At 43.9% G+C, this 18800-nt stretch overlaps 2 protein-coding genes across 3 annotated transcripts in view; both read right to left on the reverse strand.

The window, feature by feature from the left end:
* The window catches only part of PRKN (parkin RBR E3 ubiquitin protein ligase), a 1259306-nt gene that overhangs the window by 479784 nt on the left and 760722 nt on the right, over positions 1-18800 (reverse strand). The gene's annotated exons all lie outside the window — the stretch shown is intronic.
* LOC144930366 (uncharacterized) lies at positions 4910-6778 on the reverse strand. The gene is made up of 2 exons (XM_078851924.1): positions 6196-6778; positions 4910-5619 (listed from the first exon to the last, which is right to left on the reverse strand). Exons 1-2 carry the CDS (start codon positions 6776-6778, stop codon positions 5078-5080), a joined length of 1125 nt encoding a protein of 374 aa, XP_078708050.1. The 3' UTR covers positions 4910-5077.

Consider the following 18800-nt stretch of genomic DNA (forward strand, 5'->3'; position numbering starts at 1 on the left):
CACAAATGCAGGGAACTGGACTAGATGATCACTCTCGGGATCATTCTAGTCCTACAAATCTGTGATTCTATATATAAATGATGAAAAAAAAATCTTTTGACCCGAGAAACCTGTCATTTTCAAGTTAAAAATGGCTTTTTTCTGAAGTTAGAAGGTTGTTGAAAATGAGACTTAATATGGGACACTGGTTCAACCTTAATTAAGGTGCCAGTAACCATTCCATAATAGCCCTAGGTGCACTGATGCCATAAGCAATGTCAGGATTTAATGTTCCCAGAATCTTTTCAAGATTCTTAAAAGGTCGTGGTGTGGTAGTTAGTGCAAAGCATTCAGTGTGTGGATCTAAAATTCACATGAGTTCAAGGGAGTTCACATCCAGTGTTCTGGCTCAAGTCTATTTCTAATTATAAGTTCATAGGGTGCATGGGTGTAGACAGGAGACTCGCATTTGGGTGCAGGGTGATGGGAATTGAGAACACTCAGTGCTCTCATACAATGTGATCAGCTATCTGTATGATCAGGTTCAATAAAAGTAATTTCTAACTAGAGGAATGACAACTTGAAGATAAAAGTAGGAGGGAGAAGAGAGGAAAATTTTCCTAGCAAGATTTTTTTTTGTCAAACATGCTTGAGAGTGTTTCATTACGTGAAGTCACTCAGATAAAAAAAATGAGAAAGATTGGAAAGCAAGAAGAATCCCAGACAATGCAAAAATTATGATAAAGCATATGAACTGATTCCCTAAATGTTAATTTTAATTCTGCAGCTACTCCTTTAAACAGAGCTGAAAGAATGCAACTATCAAGCTGTCTGCTCTACAGATGGATCCATAGTGGTAGCCATACAGCTGTGCATAGATTGCACAGATGTTTTAATTTTATTTTTTGTTAGCTTTAAGTCAGATTTTAGGGGGGAGATTATACACAGCTGTTGCACACAGAGAGAATATAATGTACTGGCACTAATCTCCATCTACAATAGGCTCAGTGCTTTAACCAAAGTTACAAGCATTGGCTTTTGGGTACTTGCTGCTCTACATAAAGGGATGAATGTGCATTCATCCCAGTCTCCAGGCACTCTCCCAATAATCAGTCACTAAATATTGCTGCCCTAGGTCAATGTTTGTGTAGTCTAATAGCTGTTCCTGAGAACTACTACTATGAAACTTTGTAAGAATATGAATAGTATCTGCAGTTACACTCACTAAGATGAAAATTGTAAGTCAAAAATTTCCCCTGTGGGACAGTATTGCACAGCTAGATACATTATTGGGTTTTAACACTTTACTTAGACCTCCTTTGTTACACCTTTTACACCTCCTCCCTCCTTTTAGTCTGAGTTAATATCAGAATAAGTCATTTTGGATAGAATGAAACTAGTATAGATGGTACCAAACACATTTTTGCATTCACAAGCAGAATGTGTTGTAAAATTTGTTAATTCATATTATCTATGAAATGAAAAAAGGATTCTAATACAACATTAAGTATGCAGAGTCAAGATAGCAAAAACAAAGTCAGAAAATAGAAAAGTGAACATTCTAGAGCAACAATGACTGGGTCATACTGTACATGTAAAATTTTGTATTCTTGCTTTCCTCATTAATTTCTAGTTTAATAGATTTCTGTTTATAGTGCTTAATGGAGAACATGAAATACACAAGGTGTTCAACCTAAATGAATTAATGAGACATTAGGAACACCAATTTTGGCATTTCTGGACTTTTAATGAGTATTAGTGTGTAAATTTAGGATCCAGTGGTGCAATCAGATCTGTACAACTGGGCCCCTATGGGAATTTCCAATTAAGTAAACGGGCACTGTGGTTAGCCTGTGTGGATCCGATTGCAGTATCAGGGCTTTAATGTTACATTGAGGCCCCAATCTTTCAAAGGCTTATGCACATGCTTCACTTTATGCACTTTCAGTAGTCCTATTGACTTGAGTGAGAGTACTTGTAAGGTATAAAGAGAAGCATAAGCGTAAATCTGCACAGAATCGCGGTCTTATAGGTATGTCTACACAGCAGAGAGGAACAACTTTTGTAGCCTGGGCTGACAGACTCGTTTTAGCTAACCTAGGGCTAACATGCTAAAAATAGCTATACAGATGTTGCTTTGACATTTGGGCTCTGGCTGCAGATCAGGCTCTGAGACCATTCATATCAGGCTCTGGACACAGTGTTCTAGTAGTTGTTTCACAGTGCCAAATTCAGAGGTATCAGAACCTCGCTAGTCCTACTTGAGATTGCCCTATTTATGCATCCAAAGATTGCATTACTCCTCTGGGGCAGAGCATTGCGCTGCAAGTTCATGTTCAGCTGATAATCATGACCCTCAAGTCTTTTTGAGACACTGCTTCCCAGGATAGAGTTCCCCAATCTCTAAGTCTGGCCTACATTCTATTTTCCTAGATGTATGGCTCTATATTTGGCCATACTTAAATGAATATTGTTTGATTGTGCCCATCTTACCAAGCAATCCAGATCATTCAGTGACCTGTCTTCCTCATTATTTAATCACGCTCCCAATCTTTTGTCATCTGCAAACTTTATAAGAAATGATTTTGTGTTTTCTTCCAAAAAAATATTTAACAGCACAGAGTCAAGAACCAATTCCTGTAGGACCCCACTAGAAGCACACCTGCTTGATGATTCCCCATTTACAGTTACATTTTGAGACCTATCAGTTAGCCAGGGCTCAGAGTAGCAGCCGTGTTAGTCTGTATCCGCAAAAACAAAAGGAATACTTGTGGCACCTTAGGGTATGTCTACACTACGAAATTAGGTCGAATTTATAGAAGTCGGTTTTTTTGAAATCGGTTTTATATATTCGAGTGTGTGTGTCCCCACAGAAAATGCTCTAAGTGCATTAAGTGCATTAACTCGGCGGAGCGCTTCCACAGTACCGAGGCAAGCGTCGACTTCTGGAGCGTTGCACTGTGGGTAGCTATCCCACAGTTCCCGCAGTCTCCGCTGCCCATTGGAATTCTGGGTTGATATCCCAATGCCTGATGGGGCTAAAACATTGTCGCGGGTGGTTCTGGGTACATATCGTCAGGACCCCGTTCCCACCCTCCCTCCCCCCGTGAAAGCAAGGGCAGACAATCATTTCGCGCCTTTTTTGTCTGCTGCCAGCCAAAGATGTAAAGGATCGATGGAGTGGGTCAGAACAAGAAATAGACCAGATTTGTTTTGGACTCATTTTCCTCCTCCCCTGTCTAGATCACACTGCAGTCAGTCACAGAGAAGGCGCAGCGAGGTTAATCTAGCCATGTATCAATCAGAGGCCAGGCTAACCTCCTTGTTCCAATAACAACGATAACTTTGGTGCACCATTTCTTATTGGAACCCTCCGTGCAGTCCTGCCTGAAATACTCCTTGATGTACAGGCACACCCTTTGTTGATTTTAGCTCCCTGAAGCCAACCCTGTAAGCCGTGTCGTCAGTCGCCCCTCCCTCCGTCAGAGCAACGGCAGACAATCGTTCCGCGCCTTCTTTCTGTGCGGACGCCATACCAAGGCAAGCATGGAGGCCGCTGAGCTCATTTTGGCAATTAGGAGCACATCAACCACCACACGCATTATCCAGCAGTATATGCAGCACCAGAACATGGCAAAGCGATACCGGGCGAGGAGGCAACGTCAGCGCGGTCCCGTGAGTGATCAGGACATGGACACAGATTTCTCTGAAAGCATGGGCCCTGCCAATGCATGCATCATGGTGCTAATGGGGCAGGTTCATGCTGTGGAACGCCGATTCTGGGCTCGGGAAACAAGCACAGACTGGTGGGACCGCATAGTGTTGCAGGTCTGGGACGATTCCCAGTGGCTGCGAAACTTTCGCATGCTTAAGGGCACTTTCATGGAACTTTGTGACTTGCTTTCCCCTGCCCTGAAGCGCATGAATACCAGGATGAGAGCAGCCCTCACAGTTGAGAAGCGAGTGGCGATAGCCCTGTGGAAGCTTGCAACGCCAGACAGCTACCGGTCAGTTGGGAATCAATTTGGAGTGGGCAAATCTACTGTGGGGGCTGCTGTGATGCAAGTAGCTCACGCAATCAAAGATCTGCTGATATCAAGGGTAGTGACCCTGGGAAATGTGCAGGTCATAGTGGATGGCTTTGCTGCAATGGGATTCCCTAACTGTGGTGGGGCTATAGACGGAACCCATATCCCTATCTTGGCACCAGAGCACCAAGCCGCTGAGTACATAAACCGCAAGGGGTACTTTTCGATAGTGCTGCAAGCTCTGGTGGATCACAAGGGACGTTTCACCAACATCAACGTGGGATGGCCGGGAAAGGTGCATGACGCTCGCATCTTCAGGAACTCTGGTCTGTTTCAAAAGCTGCAGGAAGGGACTTTCTTCCCAGACCAGAAAATAACTGTTGGGGATGTTGAAATGCCTATATGTATCCTTGGGGACCCAGCCTACCCCTTAATGCCATGGCTCATGAAGCCGTACACAGGCAGCCTGGACAGTAGTCAGGAGCTGTTCAACTACAGGCTGAGCAAGTGCAGAATGGTGGTAGAATGTGCATTTGGACGTTTAAAGGCGCGCTGGCGCAGTTTACTGACTCGCTTAGACCTCAGCGAAACCAATATTCCCACTGTTATTACTGCTTGCTGTGTGCTCCACAATATCTGTGAGAGTAAGGGGGAGACGTTTATGGCGGGGTGGGAGATTGAGGCAAATCGCCTGGCTGCTGGTTACGCGCAGCCAGACACCAGGGCGGTTAGAAGAGCTCAGGAGGGCACGGTACGCATCAGAGAAGCTTTGAAAACCAGTTTCATGACTGGCCAGGCTACAGTGTGAAAGTTCTGTTTGTTTCTCCTTGATGAAACCCCCCGCCCCTTGGTTCACTCTACTTCCCTGTAAGCTAACCACCGTCCCCTCCTCCCTTTAATCACCGCTTGCAGAGGCAATAAAGTCATTGCTGCTTCACAGTCATGCATTCGTTATTCATTCATCACACAAATAGGGGGATGACTACCAAGGTAGCCCAGGAGGGGTGGTGGAGGAGGGAAGGAAAATGCCACACAGCACTTTAAGCACAGCACTTTAAAAGTTTACAACTTTAAAATTTATTGAATGACAGCCTTCCTTTTTTTGGGCAATCCTCTGTGGTGGAGTCGCTGGTTGGCCGGAGGCCCCCCCACCGCGTTCTTGGGCGTCTGGGTGTGGAGGCTATGGAACTTGGGGAGGAGGGCGGTTGGTTACAGAGGGGCAGCAGTGGCAGTCTGTGCTCCAGCTGCCTTTGCTGCAGCTCAACCATACACTGGAGCATTCTGGTTTGGTCCTGCAGCAGCCTCAGCATTGAATCCTGCCTCCTCTCATCATGCTGCCGCCACATTTGAGCTTCAGCCCTGTCTTCAGCCCGCCACTTACTCTCTTCAGCCCGCCACTTACTCTCTTCAGCCCTCCACCTCTCCTCCCGGTCATTTTGTGCTTTCCTGCACTCTGACATTATTTGCCTCCACGCATTCGTCTGTGCTCTGTCAGTGTGGGAGGACAGCATTAGCTCGGAGAACATTTCATCTCGAGTGCGTTTTTTTTTCTTTCTAAGCTTCACTAGCCTCTGGGAAGGAGAAGATCCTGTGATCATTGAAACACATCCAGCTGGTGGAGAAAAAAAAAGGGACAGCTGTATTTAAAAAGACACATTTTATAAAACAGTCGCTACACTCTTTCAGGGTAAACCTTGCTGTTAACATTACATACATAGCACATGTGCTTTCGTTACAAGGTCGCATTTTGCCTCCTCCCACCGCGTGACTACCCCCTCAACCCTCCCCCCTCCCCGTGGCTAACAGCGGGGAACATTTCTGTTCAGCCACAGGCAAACAGCCCAGCAGGAATGTGTCCCTGAAGAAAAGCACCCTATTTCAACCAGGTGACCATGAATTATATCTCACTCTCCTGAGGATAACACAGAGAGAGAAAGAACGGATTTTGGTTGAATGCCAGCAAACATACACTGCAATGCTTTGTTCTACAGTGATTCCCGAGTATGTGTTACTGGCCTGGAGTGATAAAAGTGTCCTACCATGAAGGACGAAATAAGGCTGCCCTCCCCAGAAACCTTTTGCAAAGGCTTTAGGACTACATCTAGGAGAACCGCAAATGCCAGGGCAAAGTAATCCTTTCACATGCTTGCTTTTAAACCATGTATAGCATTTTAAAAGGTACACTCACCAGAGGTCCCTTCTCCGCCTGCTGGGTCCAGGAGGCAGCCTTGGGTGGGTTCGGGGGGTACTGGCTCCAGGTCTAGGGTGAGAAACAGTTCCTGGCTGTCGGGAAAACCGGTTTCTCCGCTTGCTTGCTGTGAGCTATCTACAACCTCCTCCTCCTCCTCATCTTCTTCGTCCCCAAAACCTGCTTCCGTATTGCCTCCATCTCCATTGAAGGAGTCAAACAACACGGCTGGGGTAGTGGTGGCTGAACCCCCTAAAATGGCATGCAGCTCATTATAGAAGCGGCATGTTTGGGGCTCTGACCCAGAGCGGCTGTTTGCCTCTCTGGTTTTCTGGTAGGCTTGCCTCAGCTCCTTCAGTTTCACGCGGCACTGCTTCGGGTCCCTGTTATGGCCTCTGTCCTTCATGCCCTGGGAGATTTTCACAAAGGTTTTGGCATTTCGAAAACTGGAACGGAGTTCTGATAGCACGGATTCCTCTCCCCAAACAGCGATCAGATCCCGTACCTCCCGTTCGGTCCATGCTGGAGCTCTTTTGCGATTCTGGGACTCCATCATGGTCACCTGTGCTGATGAGCTCTGCATGGTCACCTGCAGCTTGCCACGCTGGCCAAACAGGAAATGAGATTCAAAAGTTCACGGTTCTTTTCCTGTCTACCTGGACAGTGCATCTGAGTTGAGAGTGCTGTCCAGAGCGGTCAGAATGGAGCACTCTGGGATAGCTCCCGGAGGCCAATACCATCGAATTGTGTCCACAGTACCCCAAATTCGAGCTGGGAACGTCGATTTAAGCGCTAATCCACTTGTCAGGGGTGGAGTAAGGAAATCGATTTAAAGAGCCCTTTAAGTCGAAATAAAGGGCTTCACTGTGTGGACGGGTGCAGGTTTAAATCGATTTAACGCTGCTAAATTCGACCTAAAGTCCTAGTGTAGACCAGGGCTTAGAGACTAACAAATTTATTTGAGGTTAAGCTTTCGTGAGCTACAGCTCACTTCATCGGATGCATGCAGTGGAAAATACAGTGGGGAGATTTTATATACACAGAACATGAAACAATGGGTGTTACCATACACACTGTAATGAGAGTGATCAGGTAACGTGAGCTATTACCAGCAGGAAAGAGAAAAAAACAAAAAACCTTTTGTAGTGATAATCAAGGTGGGCCATTTCCAGCAGTTGACAAGTTATCCAGTTTGTAATCCATTTAATGTGTGTCATCTTGATTTGGCATCACTCTAGTTTCTTAATCAAAACGTAGTATGGTACCAAGGCATTTGCCTAACAGAAGTCTAGGTGTATTACATGAACATTATTACTTTATCGACCAAACTCATTAAAAATTATGTCAAGTTAGTTTGACAAGATCTATTTTCCATAAGCCCATGCTGATTGCTATTACTTGTATTATCCTTTTTATTTATTAACTGAGTCCCACATCAGCCATCAGCTGAAGTTGTAGTAAAAGTAATGGCTGTAATTATTTTTATTCTTCAATTCCCACACTGGTAGCCTATGGTGGTGTACAATGAGAAGTTATAATTTCATGAAAACCCTTCCCAAAGTATCAGAAATAGCAGTGCTAATGCACTATAATAAACAGATACCACACCGGAGTCCACAGAAAGACCCAGAGAAAAAGCCTTCTCTAGTACTACATATCTGATTTACACACCTAATTGTTGTTTAATTCTTGTTCTCTGATCACAAATTCTCTTCTCTCTCTGACTGGACAGAGATGTAAAAATTAAATATATAACTTTTAAAAGAAAAAAAATCAAATATGCTATTGCAGTTCAATTCACACTCCTTTCTATCACTATTTTTCATTTATTTGACTTTCAAAGAAAAACAGCACTTAAATGTAGACATGAGCTGACCAGGTACAAGTCAGAGCTCTGAAGATTAATATCTCTGTATATTTGTACACCCAGTCTACTCTATGTGTGCATTCCTTAATCACTGATTTTAGTATTCCCACAAGTACAGCTTCCAAAAATGGGACTTCCAGAAATGGCACCATTTAATGACTTAGGTAGATCTGTGACATCATTCCAATAAGGAATCCTCCTCAGAAGTGGCATTTTTTAAAAGGACAAAGACTGGCAACCCTCATCAATCTGGAGTGCGCAGAGGCACCATTTGTAAAGGAAGCCATTCAAAATCTACAGTTTAATACCAAGACAGTGAAGGTTACAGCTTAGGTATATATATATTTAACAGTAACATGCAACAAGAATTAAAAATGTATATCATAGCAATGACTTTAAAAAGAATAAGTAACCATGGTGGGAAATTATACACACATGGTCAGTAGATTTCTTTGTGTACAGACACCGACATCAGGAACATACATGTATGGAATATTAAAAAAATAATACTAAATAGATATACCGAAAGTCAATCATTAAAAAATAATTCCTACAGGTGAGGATAACTCTCTTTTCCCATGCTCAGGGCCCAGTCCTGCAAACACTCATGCACGAGTAACTTGGCTTGCAAAATCAATTTACTTAAATACATACTATTGTTTGCAGGACTGAGCCCAAGAAAACACTTTTTTAGTGGGGAGGGGGAGACCAAGGCTTTGTCTACATTACAGGGGAAATTTGATCTAAACTATGCAGTTTGAGTTACGTGAATAGTGTAACTCAAATCGACGTAGCTTAGACCTACTTACCACAGGGTCCACACTATGTGATGTCAACGGGAGATGCTCACCTGTCGACTCCCCCTACTCCTCTCAATCCAGTGGAGTACAGAGTAGACAGGAGAGCGATCTGTGGTTGATTTAGCGGGTCTTCACTAGACACCTAAATCGACCACCGATGCATCGATTGCCACTCATCAATCCCCCAGTAAGTGTAGACAAGCCCTAAAATAATCTGGTCCTCCTAGCTGTACTTTCCTTTGAGACAGTCCATCTGGGTCAGTGGGGGCCGTGGGAAGCGGTGCGGGACGAGGGATGTGCTGGCCGCCCTTCCCACAGCCCCTATTGGCCTGGAGAGGTGAGTGTCACCTCTCTGTGACTCTGCGGGATATATGGACTGTTGATCTCTACTATTGCTTTTGTAGAGCATACTCCCCTAAGCAGCAAGCCCTTGACGCAATTTACATCAGCTATGTTCAGTTGTGTTTTTTTTTAACTCTTAAACTGTCAATGGATCTCTGACAATTCACAGCAGCTGAGGATCTGCCCCCTAGATTGCAGGTTCAAACAAAACCTACACCAAAAAAGTCCCTGTCTCCAACAACTTTACTCTGTTACTTTTCCCAACTAAGTCCTCAAACACCTAGCACAAGAAATGTCAGAACTGTATCCAGGTGAGCTACCTCAACCCCCAATAGAGAACTATCTGGAATTAGTTAATTTTATTCCTTTATAAGATGCACCGATTATCAACACGTATATGCACTTACAATAAAATCAATGTCCAAAGACTGTTTCCCAGTTCTATCACAAGGACCCTTTACCTTTTAAAAATGCATTGGTAGTGCAGGTCACTTATACTATGCTCCCCTTTCTTTTTTCAATACCTTGGATCTACTAATACAGGTAAATGATAACCAACACAGAGTACTAATATTTCTCATTTGAGGGTCTCCCAGTTCACTTGTTGTACACTAAGTGCTTGACCGTTCCATTTGTTGGCAAAATTCCTATTGACCTCAATGGGAGAAAGACTGGGGGTTTGTAGTCTTTGCCATCAGACCTAGTATTACTCCTGCTTTAACTGTTACAGTGAAATCCATTACAGCACGCTCTCTGGTTACAGATACCTCATTATAATGTGCATACAAACTGACTCTCCTGTGAAGTAAGTGAAGTTTAAATTTGTATATTTTTAATTCTATGATATTGAAATTCATTTAGAAAGGTTTATATTTAATAAAAATATATGTCAATGCTGCTTTAAAAAAAATCTCAGAACATCAGGCATTCTTTCTGGTTGATTTACTCTCTGATCCCCTTCTGATTTTATATCTCAGAGAAATCCTGGAGGCATCAATATACAACTCCAGAGTGGAACACCTGCTGTACTCATAAGCTGCTACAGAAGAACTTATTTAAGGGTTTAGGAAGAAAAATGTTATTGGATCCCTTTGCTGTGTTTGACACTGAACTTGCATCCTTGATCTAGAGTTACACGTATAATTTCATATACTTATATGCTTGATACTCAGTACTATTCTCGAACAAACTTTAGCTTCTGTCTCTCTGAACACTGCCATGTAGATTCATATTATCTACTATGAGCTTGATTGTTCCTTTAAGGCCCAGCACAGGGATGTATCACCCCAACAGGACTGCTGGGCGGCATTGTGCCTCAAAGATGTACAATGCTTCTTAGAGCAATCAGGGAGAGCATTCACTGTATCATTCCTTTTGAAAATATAATGCATGCTTTCCTCCAATCCCAGCAATCTCTGCTAATCACAGTGCGGAAGGAAGGAAGGATCACTGCCAGCTGGGGTAGCTAACACTTCTAGCAAGGAGCAGTGCAAGGACCTCAATTGTTCCAAGATGCTGTTATTCATTATTTGCCATATGTAATTTAGCTGTCTCCTGTTTAAAAAGTTTAAAAGCCATACCATCATGGAACAGAGATAACATGCGAGTTCAGGACCAATCACTTACCATAATCCCCCTCCCCCGCCCCCCAGGGATTAGTAAATAGCCAAAGTCAGCTGGTTCAGCGCCAGACATTAAAATGTGTTTGGACAAACAATTTGATGAACACTATAAATAATGAATTATTAGGAGAATTCAGGAAAAGTTTCATTTCATTTCATAAACAGAAAATGGGACTAAATTTGATAGAAAACTAATTTGAAACAAGTACTCTCATCAGTTTCTAAAGAAGGGCAAGAACCATGTTTGTTTAGAATATTTTTTTATCAATATAGATTATGTTGTTACATTGTATGAGAATTTGTCTCAGATTTAAAAAGGGGTGTTGCCAGCAGAAGGGTTTTAACTGATTAGGAGGAAGCTTTTTTCAGCCTGAATAAAGTTAAGGGTGTGGTTTGTGGGGCTAAGTCCAATATCTGACAATATTTACAAGACACCGTTTGAGAGATCTGTTGATAACCTACCATGAATGGCATCAGAATGTGATTTGGGCTTCCTCCTATAAAAATAAAAAGATGCTATCCACATCTGGCATCCAGTATATTCATTTTTTAATAGTGTTAAAGTGTAGCGTCATGTCTTGAGAACAATTCATATGCAAAGAGTGATACTATGGATTAGTACAGTTGATCTGTTGTGACAGGGCAGAAGAAAATTCAATTTTTAGATTACAGTGTTTCAAAATATCACAAAAAAGTGCAGTGGGCAGTCCAAGATGAAAAGGCTGGGTTTAAGATTAGTCGAGGCTGAAAATGTTAGATGAGGAGATTTAGTCCTATGTTTTGAGGATACTGAACTGGGTAAAGTCTGGGGGTAAAATTGTTGAAGAGAAGGTATGATGCTCTTGCCTCAAATATTTTGCCTACACCAGCATTGATGCTGATGGACACTTCAGGTTCTGAAGATGACTTTCTTGATAATAGTTCTATTGGTAGTAAAGAGAGTCAAGTTAAAATAATGGAAAGAGAATGCTGCTCCAGTTGAAGCAGAATGGTTTGCATTCCTGTCCCAGATCGCATCCTTAGAATAAGGCTATGTCTACACTAACACTTTTGTCAGGAAAACTTATGTCACTCAGGTGTGAAAAAAAACCACACCCTGACCGACATAAGTCACACCAACAGAAGCGCTGGTGTGGATAGTGCTATGTCAGTGGGAGACGCTCTCCCGCCGACATAGCTACCGCCGCTCGTTCGGTGTGATGTAATTATGCCAATGGGAGAGTTTACAGCAGCGCAGCTGTAAGGTCTCTAGCGTAGACATAGCGTAATTTGCATTTAGATAGAAAGGGAATTCTTTCAAGATATAGATGAAGCAGAAGTGGCTCCTTAGAAACTCTTGTCATCCTGTACTTGTGTATAGGTTTAGGGTTACGCTTGAATTATTTTATTAACTATTGTTATGGAGTTAATGTGGGAGAGCTTGGAATGGGATTTTTACATTTGGTATCAACATGCTGTTGTTTGTTGGGTTTTTTTTAAAGTGTTTTTAATGAAAACCAGGATTTAAAATATTTGTTTCAATGTAAACATAAGGTATTCTTATTATTTTATAGCTGTAATAAAGAAGCAATTTAATTTTTCTCACGTACTGTACCCTTTACATTTCTAGAAGAGTGCTGCCTGAAGAGGCAGGTGACATTTTAAGACAGTGTTGGTGTAAGTTACAGAGGCGATGCACTCTGCTCACTCTCTCTCACAGAAACTATTTTTGTTTTTTCTTGCTCTTCATTAGTCCAATATAAATATTATTCACACTGAAAGTGTAAGTTTGTGTTTGTCTTTGGAAAAAAATAACAATGATCGATATTAAGACAGGATCCAGTTCTGCAAAGACAAAGCATATGAGTTAACCCAATGCTTAAGTCTCCAAATAGACCTTTATATAATTCTCCCCATTTTACAAATAAAACAACAGAGGTTGGACAAGATCACTTCTGGTAGAACTGGAAAAAGAAACCAGCTCTCAAATATGCAAAAGCCAAGTTCCACCAACGTTACCTTTCAGATTGAATGGGCCAAACCTACATGCTTGGCTAAGCTGTGTGTAAACACTGATCTTGCCATTAGACCAGGCAGTTCCTAGTGCCAGGAACACGGCACCCTGTCAGACTATTTCTCCCATGATTCACCACACTACCCCCTTCTTTATGAGGGGAGTCAGTGCATCATGGATGTCCCTAGCCGTGGTGTACCAGGGGAGATGTAGTCCTGCTAGGGAATCTAGTGCATAGAGAAAAATAGGAACATGACACAGCTGAACTCCATCTTCCATGAGGCATGATGGCAACAATTCCAAATAGAATTATTTTGGTTTACAGCCAAAGTATTTTGGTTTGGGGGCATTTGGTTTTTTGACAAAAGAAAAAAAATATCAAAGTTTTCAGAAGACACGTCTCAAAAAAACCCCCAAAAACCGCTCACTGTTTAGTTGAATTTTCTGGTGAAAAACAGTTTTAACAGATAATTTTCCGCCAGCCCTATTACATGGGCAAGTTTCCTTCTGGCATTTTCTACTTTTGAGTGCTTGACTTTTCAACCTTATGTAGCCCAAAGCGTGCTTCAACAGCAGCTGTGGGAACTACAAGTTGTGGACCACAAACTGTGGCATGTCGGGAGAACTTCCTGGTTCCTGCTCGAGTGAACCCTCTGCCCTCCCAGCAAGAGGTGTCAGCACTGACTGAGCTGGAAACATGTAGGAGGCAAGCAGAGAGGCGGCTGCTGGACTAATCCTGTTCTACATTCTTTGCAGAATAAAGTCTTGTTCCTGGTGGTTTGTATGAGTGGGTCTGGTCTGAGGTGAACACACACTGAAGGCTTGTCTACACCATGCAGATTTTAGTGACAAGGCTGTGTCAACACAGCCTTGTTGCTAAAAAAGTCAGTGTGTGTAAATGCTCTGTCAGTACCTTGTCGGCACTTTTGCTGACAAAATACTTCCAGCCCCATGAGCGGCATTAGCTTTGTCAGCAGGAGAGTGCTCCTGCCAACAAAGCTGCGTTCACACTGCCACTTGCGTTGGCAAAACTTTTGTCTTTCACGGGGGGCTTTTTAAAGTACCCGTGAAAGACAAAAGTTTTGTCGACAACTTCGCAGCGTAGACATACCCCAACACACAACAGAGCACACAAAGGAGTCTCAGGCCCAGTTTCCCGAAGTTGTGTAAAAAGTCACAAGACAGGCTTCCCCTATCTTGAACAACCTCATACTGGGCTAGAGAACAGTACGGGGGGGCTACACTCATTCTTTTAGTGCAATTATTTAGTGCCTTTTAAATTAGTACCTACTGAGGAACTGGATGCCTCAGGGCATTCGTAATGAGCACAGAGTCTTTCATCTGTAGGCTACCGATCTGAATCCAGCTCAGCTCAACAGAGATTAAAAACTGCTCCTGTCTAACGGATCTTTGGTGGCTTCTATATGAGCTGAGTTTGGGTCTCAGTTCCAGCTGTCACTCTTAAATTCACCACAGCATGTTGCACTAACTAGAAGACTCAGAAGAGAGACCAAGAACCGCATGGAACATAGAGACAACTACCCCCGTTGCCTCTACAGGACGTCCACTTCTTCAAAAGATGACAATTACAGTTGTATGCAAATTATTGCAAATATCCAAATCAATTACATAGTGTTTATAAAATGTCATACATGGGACTGACCAAAATTTGTCAGCTGTGCACTGGCACTCAGAAACAGCAGAGACCTCCTGGCAGTCCCACCCTCTGTGGGGGCTGCTGATCATCATGTGGAGAACTGGAGAGTTACAACTGTTAGGACCTGTTAGAAGTGGTGCTGGGCCTCTGCACCATCAGATGTGGTTACCAGAATACACTCTTCCCTAACCGCAAACGCCCCCATGTTCAGAGTTCATGACTGCAGCCAGTTCATCCCCCTTTCAAACACACTTCAACATGACACACCAATACAAGCATGGCTTTCTTTTCTATACAGACCAAAACATTGTTTTGAATATCTGCCTTTCTGCTGTCTGCCAAATAAATAATCTCAATAGTAAACTAATTGCCATGTGTGGCAGACAAGAAAATATCTGCCTGCAACAGATGGGTTAAGCATATTCCACCTGAAGAACACAACTGGAAGCTATGTAGAGGAAACCAGGAGTTTCATCCTGTGCTGGTGCAGTGCAGGGACATGGGGGACAAAACTTGACCCTCTGCTATTCAGGGATTGCAAGGACCAGTGCAGCTGCACCCCCATTGCAACGACAGAGTTCTATAGGACTTTACAGGACCACAGAAACTCTGCATGCAGGTCCATCCCAGCCACACCTCCTCCTACCCCAGATACCCCTTTCTTACTCCTCCAATCCATCCATGCATGTCTCCTGCTCTAGGGACTGCTATAGAGGTGGCACCAAGTCTCTCTGTAGTAGGGATATTTCCTGGCGAGGTCTTATGCCTGACTACAACCCCTTTGCACAACTGTAGCCTAGCCTAGCGAGCTCAAAGGGGCCATAGCACAACATTTAATCTGGCCCTGCAATATACAACAAGAACTGCAGTGGATGGTAGGTAACAGGGAGAGTTGACTTTGGGGTCATAGCACGAGGCGTTCCAATTTCCTTTCAAGACTCAGGAGAACTGGACAGAGGAAGCAGCCACACCCATGTATAACTGTGTTTTTTTTTTATCTTACAGTTTCATTATTGTCACAGCCTCACTGTTGTTCTGAAGACCATGACATACGGAAAGCTGATTATCTGAACATGTTTTTTCCCAAACCGAAATTAAATTTAACCTTCCTTTTCTTGCATTGCTTCCACAGATCTCTGACTTCTGTTCATTTCATTAGATCATGCACACTAGCTGGAATGAGATACCAAACAGCAGGTCAGTTTGACCACATGTCAGGGAATCAAACAGAAAACCTCTTTCTTACCTCTGTATATTCCCCAACCCAATCTCACACTAACTCCAGGGAGATTATGGTTTAACACTAATAATAAATAAAATTCCATTGGATTATTTTTAAAGGACTGTTCTTGAAAAAGATATCTGGGGAGTTTCATGGCTACACAGCATTCAGAAGCACAGAATTGTTGGGGAAAGGCAGCAGCTGCTCCAATGCAGCATCAATCCACGCACAGCAGAGCAAAAACACTGCATTAGCTTTGCTGTGCTATTTTTTCTTTGTTGACTACATCACAACTGTGTTCATGGAAACCCTGCGGGACCACTAGGAGCAGCGTTAGCTGCTCAAAAGAATAATATAAAAGTCACTGTTTTATTGAAAGGCAGTTTATTTGTGATATAAGAGCTTGGAGCAAAGGGACCAGGATGCATTGCCAGCTGCTCTTTACTCCCACCTATCTCCCATCATTCAGTGCACAGAATCTGAAAAACAGGCATAGGGAAAATCTTGGATGTGGCAGGGACAAGATCAGACATTAAGACGCCAGAAAAGCTCTTCCCACAGTGATTGACATAAACACTAAAGGGTCCTAGAAAAGGAAACTCCCAAAAAGTCTCAGCCAGCTTTTCCCTTTATTGCATCTTAGCCTCATCCTCCACTACTGATGCACCTCTTTAACAGAATAACCCTCATTCTAGTACTAGATCCTTAGTTGTGCCAAATTGTACATAAACATCCACATGGGACTAGGAGGAGACTAGGGACATGTCTACACTACGAAATTAGGTCGATCTTATAGAAGTCGATTTTTAGAAATCAATTTTATACAGTCAATTGCATATTTCCACAATAAGCGCATTAAGTCAGTGGAGTGAGTCCACAGTACTGTGGCTAGTGTCGACTTTCGGAGCATTGCACTGTGGGTAGCTATACCACAGTTCCTGCAGTCTCTGCTGCCCATTGGAATTCTGGGTTGAGTTCCCAATGCCTGATGGGGCAAAAACATTGTCGCAGGTGGGTTTGGGTACATGTCATCAGTCGCCCCTCACTCCGTGAAAGCAACGGCAGACAATTGTTTCGCACCTTTTTTCCGTGCAGACGCCATACTGCTGTCAGCAGATGGTGCGGTAGGGCTGCTAACCGCTGTTGTCATCCACCATTTCTGCTGCAACTCTGCTCTGCTGCTCTTGTCTCAATAACAAATTTCCCCATGTTGTCTGTCATGTGCTCCCAGGTACTTGTGTTCTTCCTTGGGAAATGTGCGCAGTGCTAACTGTTGTCCTCCACCGCTTCTGCTGCAACTCTGGTCTTCTTGTGCCATGAATCCACCTCGCAGGTCCTCTATCATTCTGTATACATATCTATTCTCGTGGCATCCATCGTCATCCACCGCTTCCGCTACAACTCTGCTCTCCTGCAGACACCATACCACGGCAAGCATGGAGCCCACTCAGCTCACCGCTGCTGTTGTGAGCATTGCAAACACCTCGTGCATGATCCTGCAGTTTGTGCAGAACCTGCAAAAGCAGGCGAGGAGGTGATGACAGCGCGATCATGATAGTGATGAGGACATGGACACAGACTTCTCTCAAAGCACGGGCCCTGGCAATTTGGACATCATGGTGGTAATGGGGCAGGTTCATGACATGGAATGCTGATTCTGGGCCTGGGAAACAAGCACAGACTGGTGGGACCACATACTGTTGTGGGTCTCGGAAGATTCCCAGTGGCTGCAAAACTTTCGCATGCATAAGAGCACTTTCATGGAACTTTCTGACTTGCTTTCCCCTTCCCTGAAGCGCAAGAATACCAAGATGAGAGCAGCCCTCACAGTTGAGAAGCGAATGGCGATAGCCCTGTGGAAGCTTGCAACACCAGACAGCTACCGAGTCAGGAATCAATTTGGAGTGGGTAAATCTACTGTGGGGGATGCTGTGATCCAGGTAGCCAACACAATCACTGAGCTGCTGCTATCAAGGGTAGTGACTCTGGGAAATGTGCAGGTCATAGTGGATGGCTTTGCTGCAATGGGGTTCCCTAACTGTGGTGGGGTGATAGATGGAACACATATCCCTATCTTGGGACCGGGCCACCTTGGCAGCCAGTATGTAAACAGCAAGGGGTACTTCTCAATGGTGCTGTAAGCACTGGTGGATCACAAGGGACATTTCACCAACATCAACGTGGGATGGCCGAGAAAGGTGCATGATGCTCACATCTTTAGGAACTCTGGTCTGTTTGAACAGCTGCAGGAAGCAACTTACTTCCCAGACCAGAAAATTACCATTGGGGATGTTGAAATGCCTATAGTTATCCTTGGGGACCCAGCCTAACCCTTAATGCCATGGCTCATGAAGCCATACACAGGCACACTGTACAGTAGTAAGGAGCAGTTCAACTGTAGGCTGAGCAAGTGCAGAATGGTGGTAGAATGTGCATTTGGATGTTTAAAAGCTTGCTGGCGCAGTTTACTGACTCGGTTAGACCTCAGCGAAACCAATATTCCCATTGTTATTACTGCTTGCTGTGCGCTCCACAATATCTGTGAGAGTAAGGGGGAGATGTTTATGGAGGGGTGGGAGGCTGAGGCAAATCGCCTGGCAGCCGATTACATGCAGCCAGACACCAGGGCAATTAGAAGAGCACAGCTAGGCACCCTGCACATCAGAGAAGCTTTGAAAACCAGTTTCATGACTGGCCAGGCTACGGTGTGACAGTTCTGTTTGTTTCTCCTTGATGAAGACCTGCCCCCTTGGTTGACTCTACTTCCCTGTAAGCCAACTGACCTCCCAGCTTCGATCACCGCTTTCAGAGGCAATACAGTCATTATTGTTTCAAAATCATGCATTCTTTATTAATTCATCACAATAATAGGGGGAAAACTCGCAAGGTAGCCCTGGAGGGGTGGGTGAGGAGGGAAGCACCGGGTGGGATGGTGATGAGGGGAGGCGGGAAGGACAAGGCCACACTACAGTTCAAAACTTATTGAATGCCAGCCTTCTGTTGCTTGGGCAATCCTCCAGAGTTGAGTGGCTGGGTGCCTGTAGCCTCCCCCGAGCGGTGTTCTCAGGCATCTGGGTGAGGAGGATATGGAACTTGGGTAAG

This window comes from Lepidochelys kempii, chromosome 3, assembly GCF_965140285.1.
Source record: "Lepidochelys kempii isolate rLepKem1 chromosome 3, rLepKem1.hap1, whole genome shotgun sequence".
Taxonomy (NCBI): Eukaryota; Metazoa; Chordata; order Testudines; family Cheloniidae; genus Lepidochelys; species Lepidochelys kempii.

Bases quoted from the DNA above. Each gene is read 5' to 3' on its own strand.
- LOC144930366 (XM_078851924.1), bottom strand. From the start codon at position 6,778: ATGCAGAGCTCATCAGCACAGGTGACCATGATGGAGTCCCAGAATCGC. The intron at 5,620-6,195 runs GTGAGTGTACCT...TTTCTCCACCAG, and splicing joins AGGCGGAGAAGGGACCTCTG to CTGGATGTGTTTCAATGATC.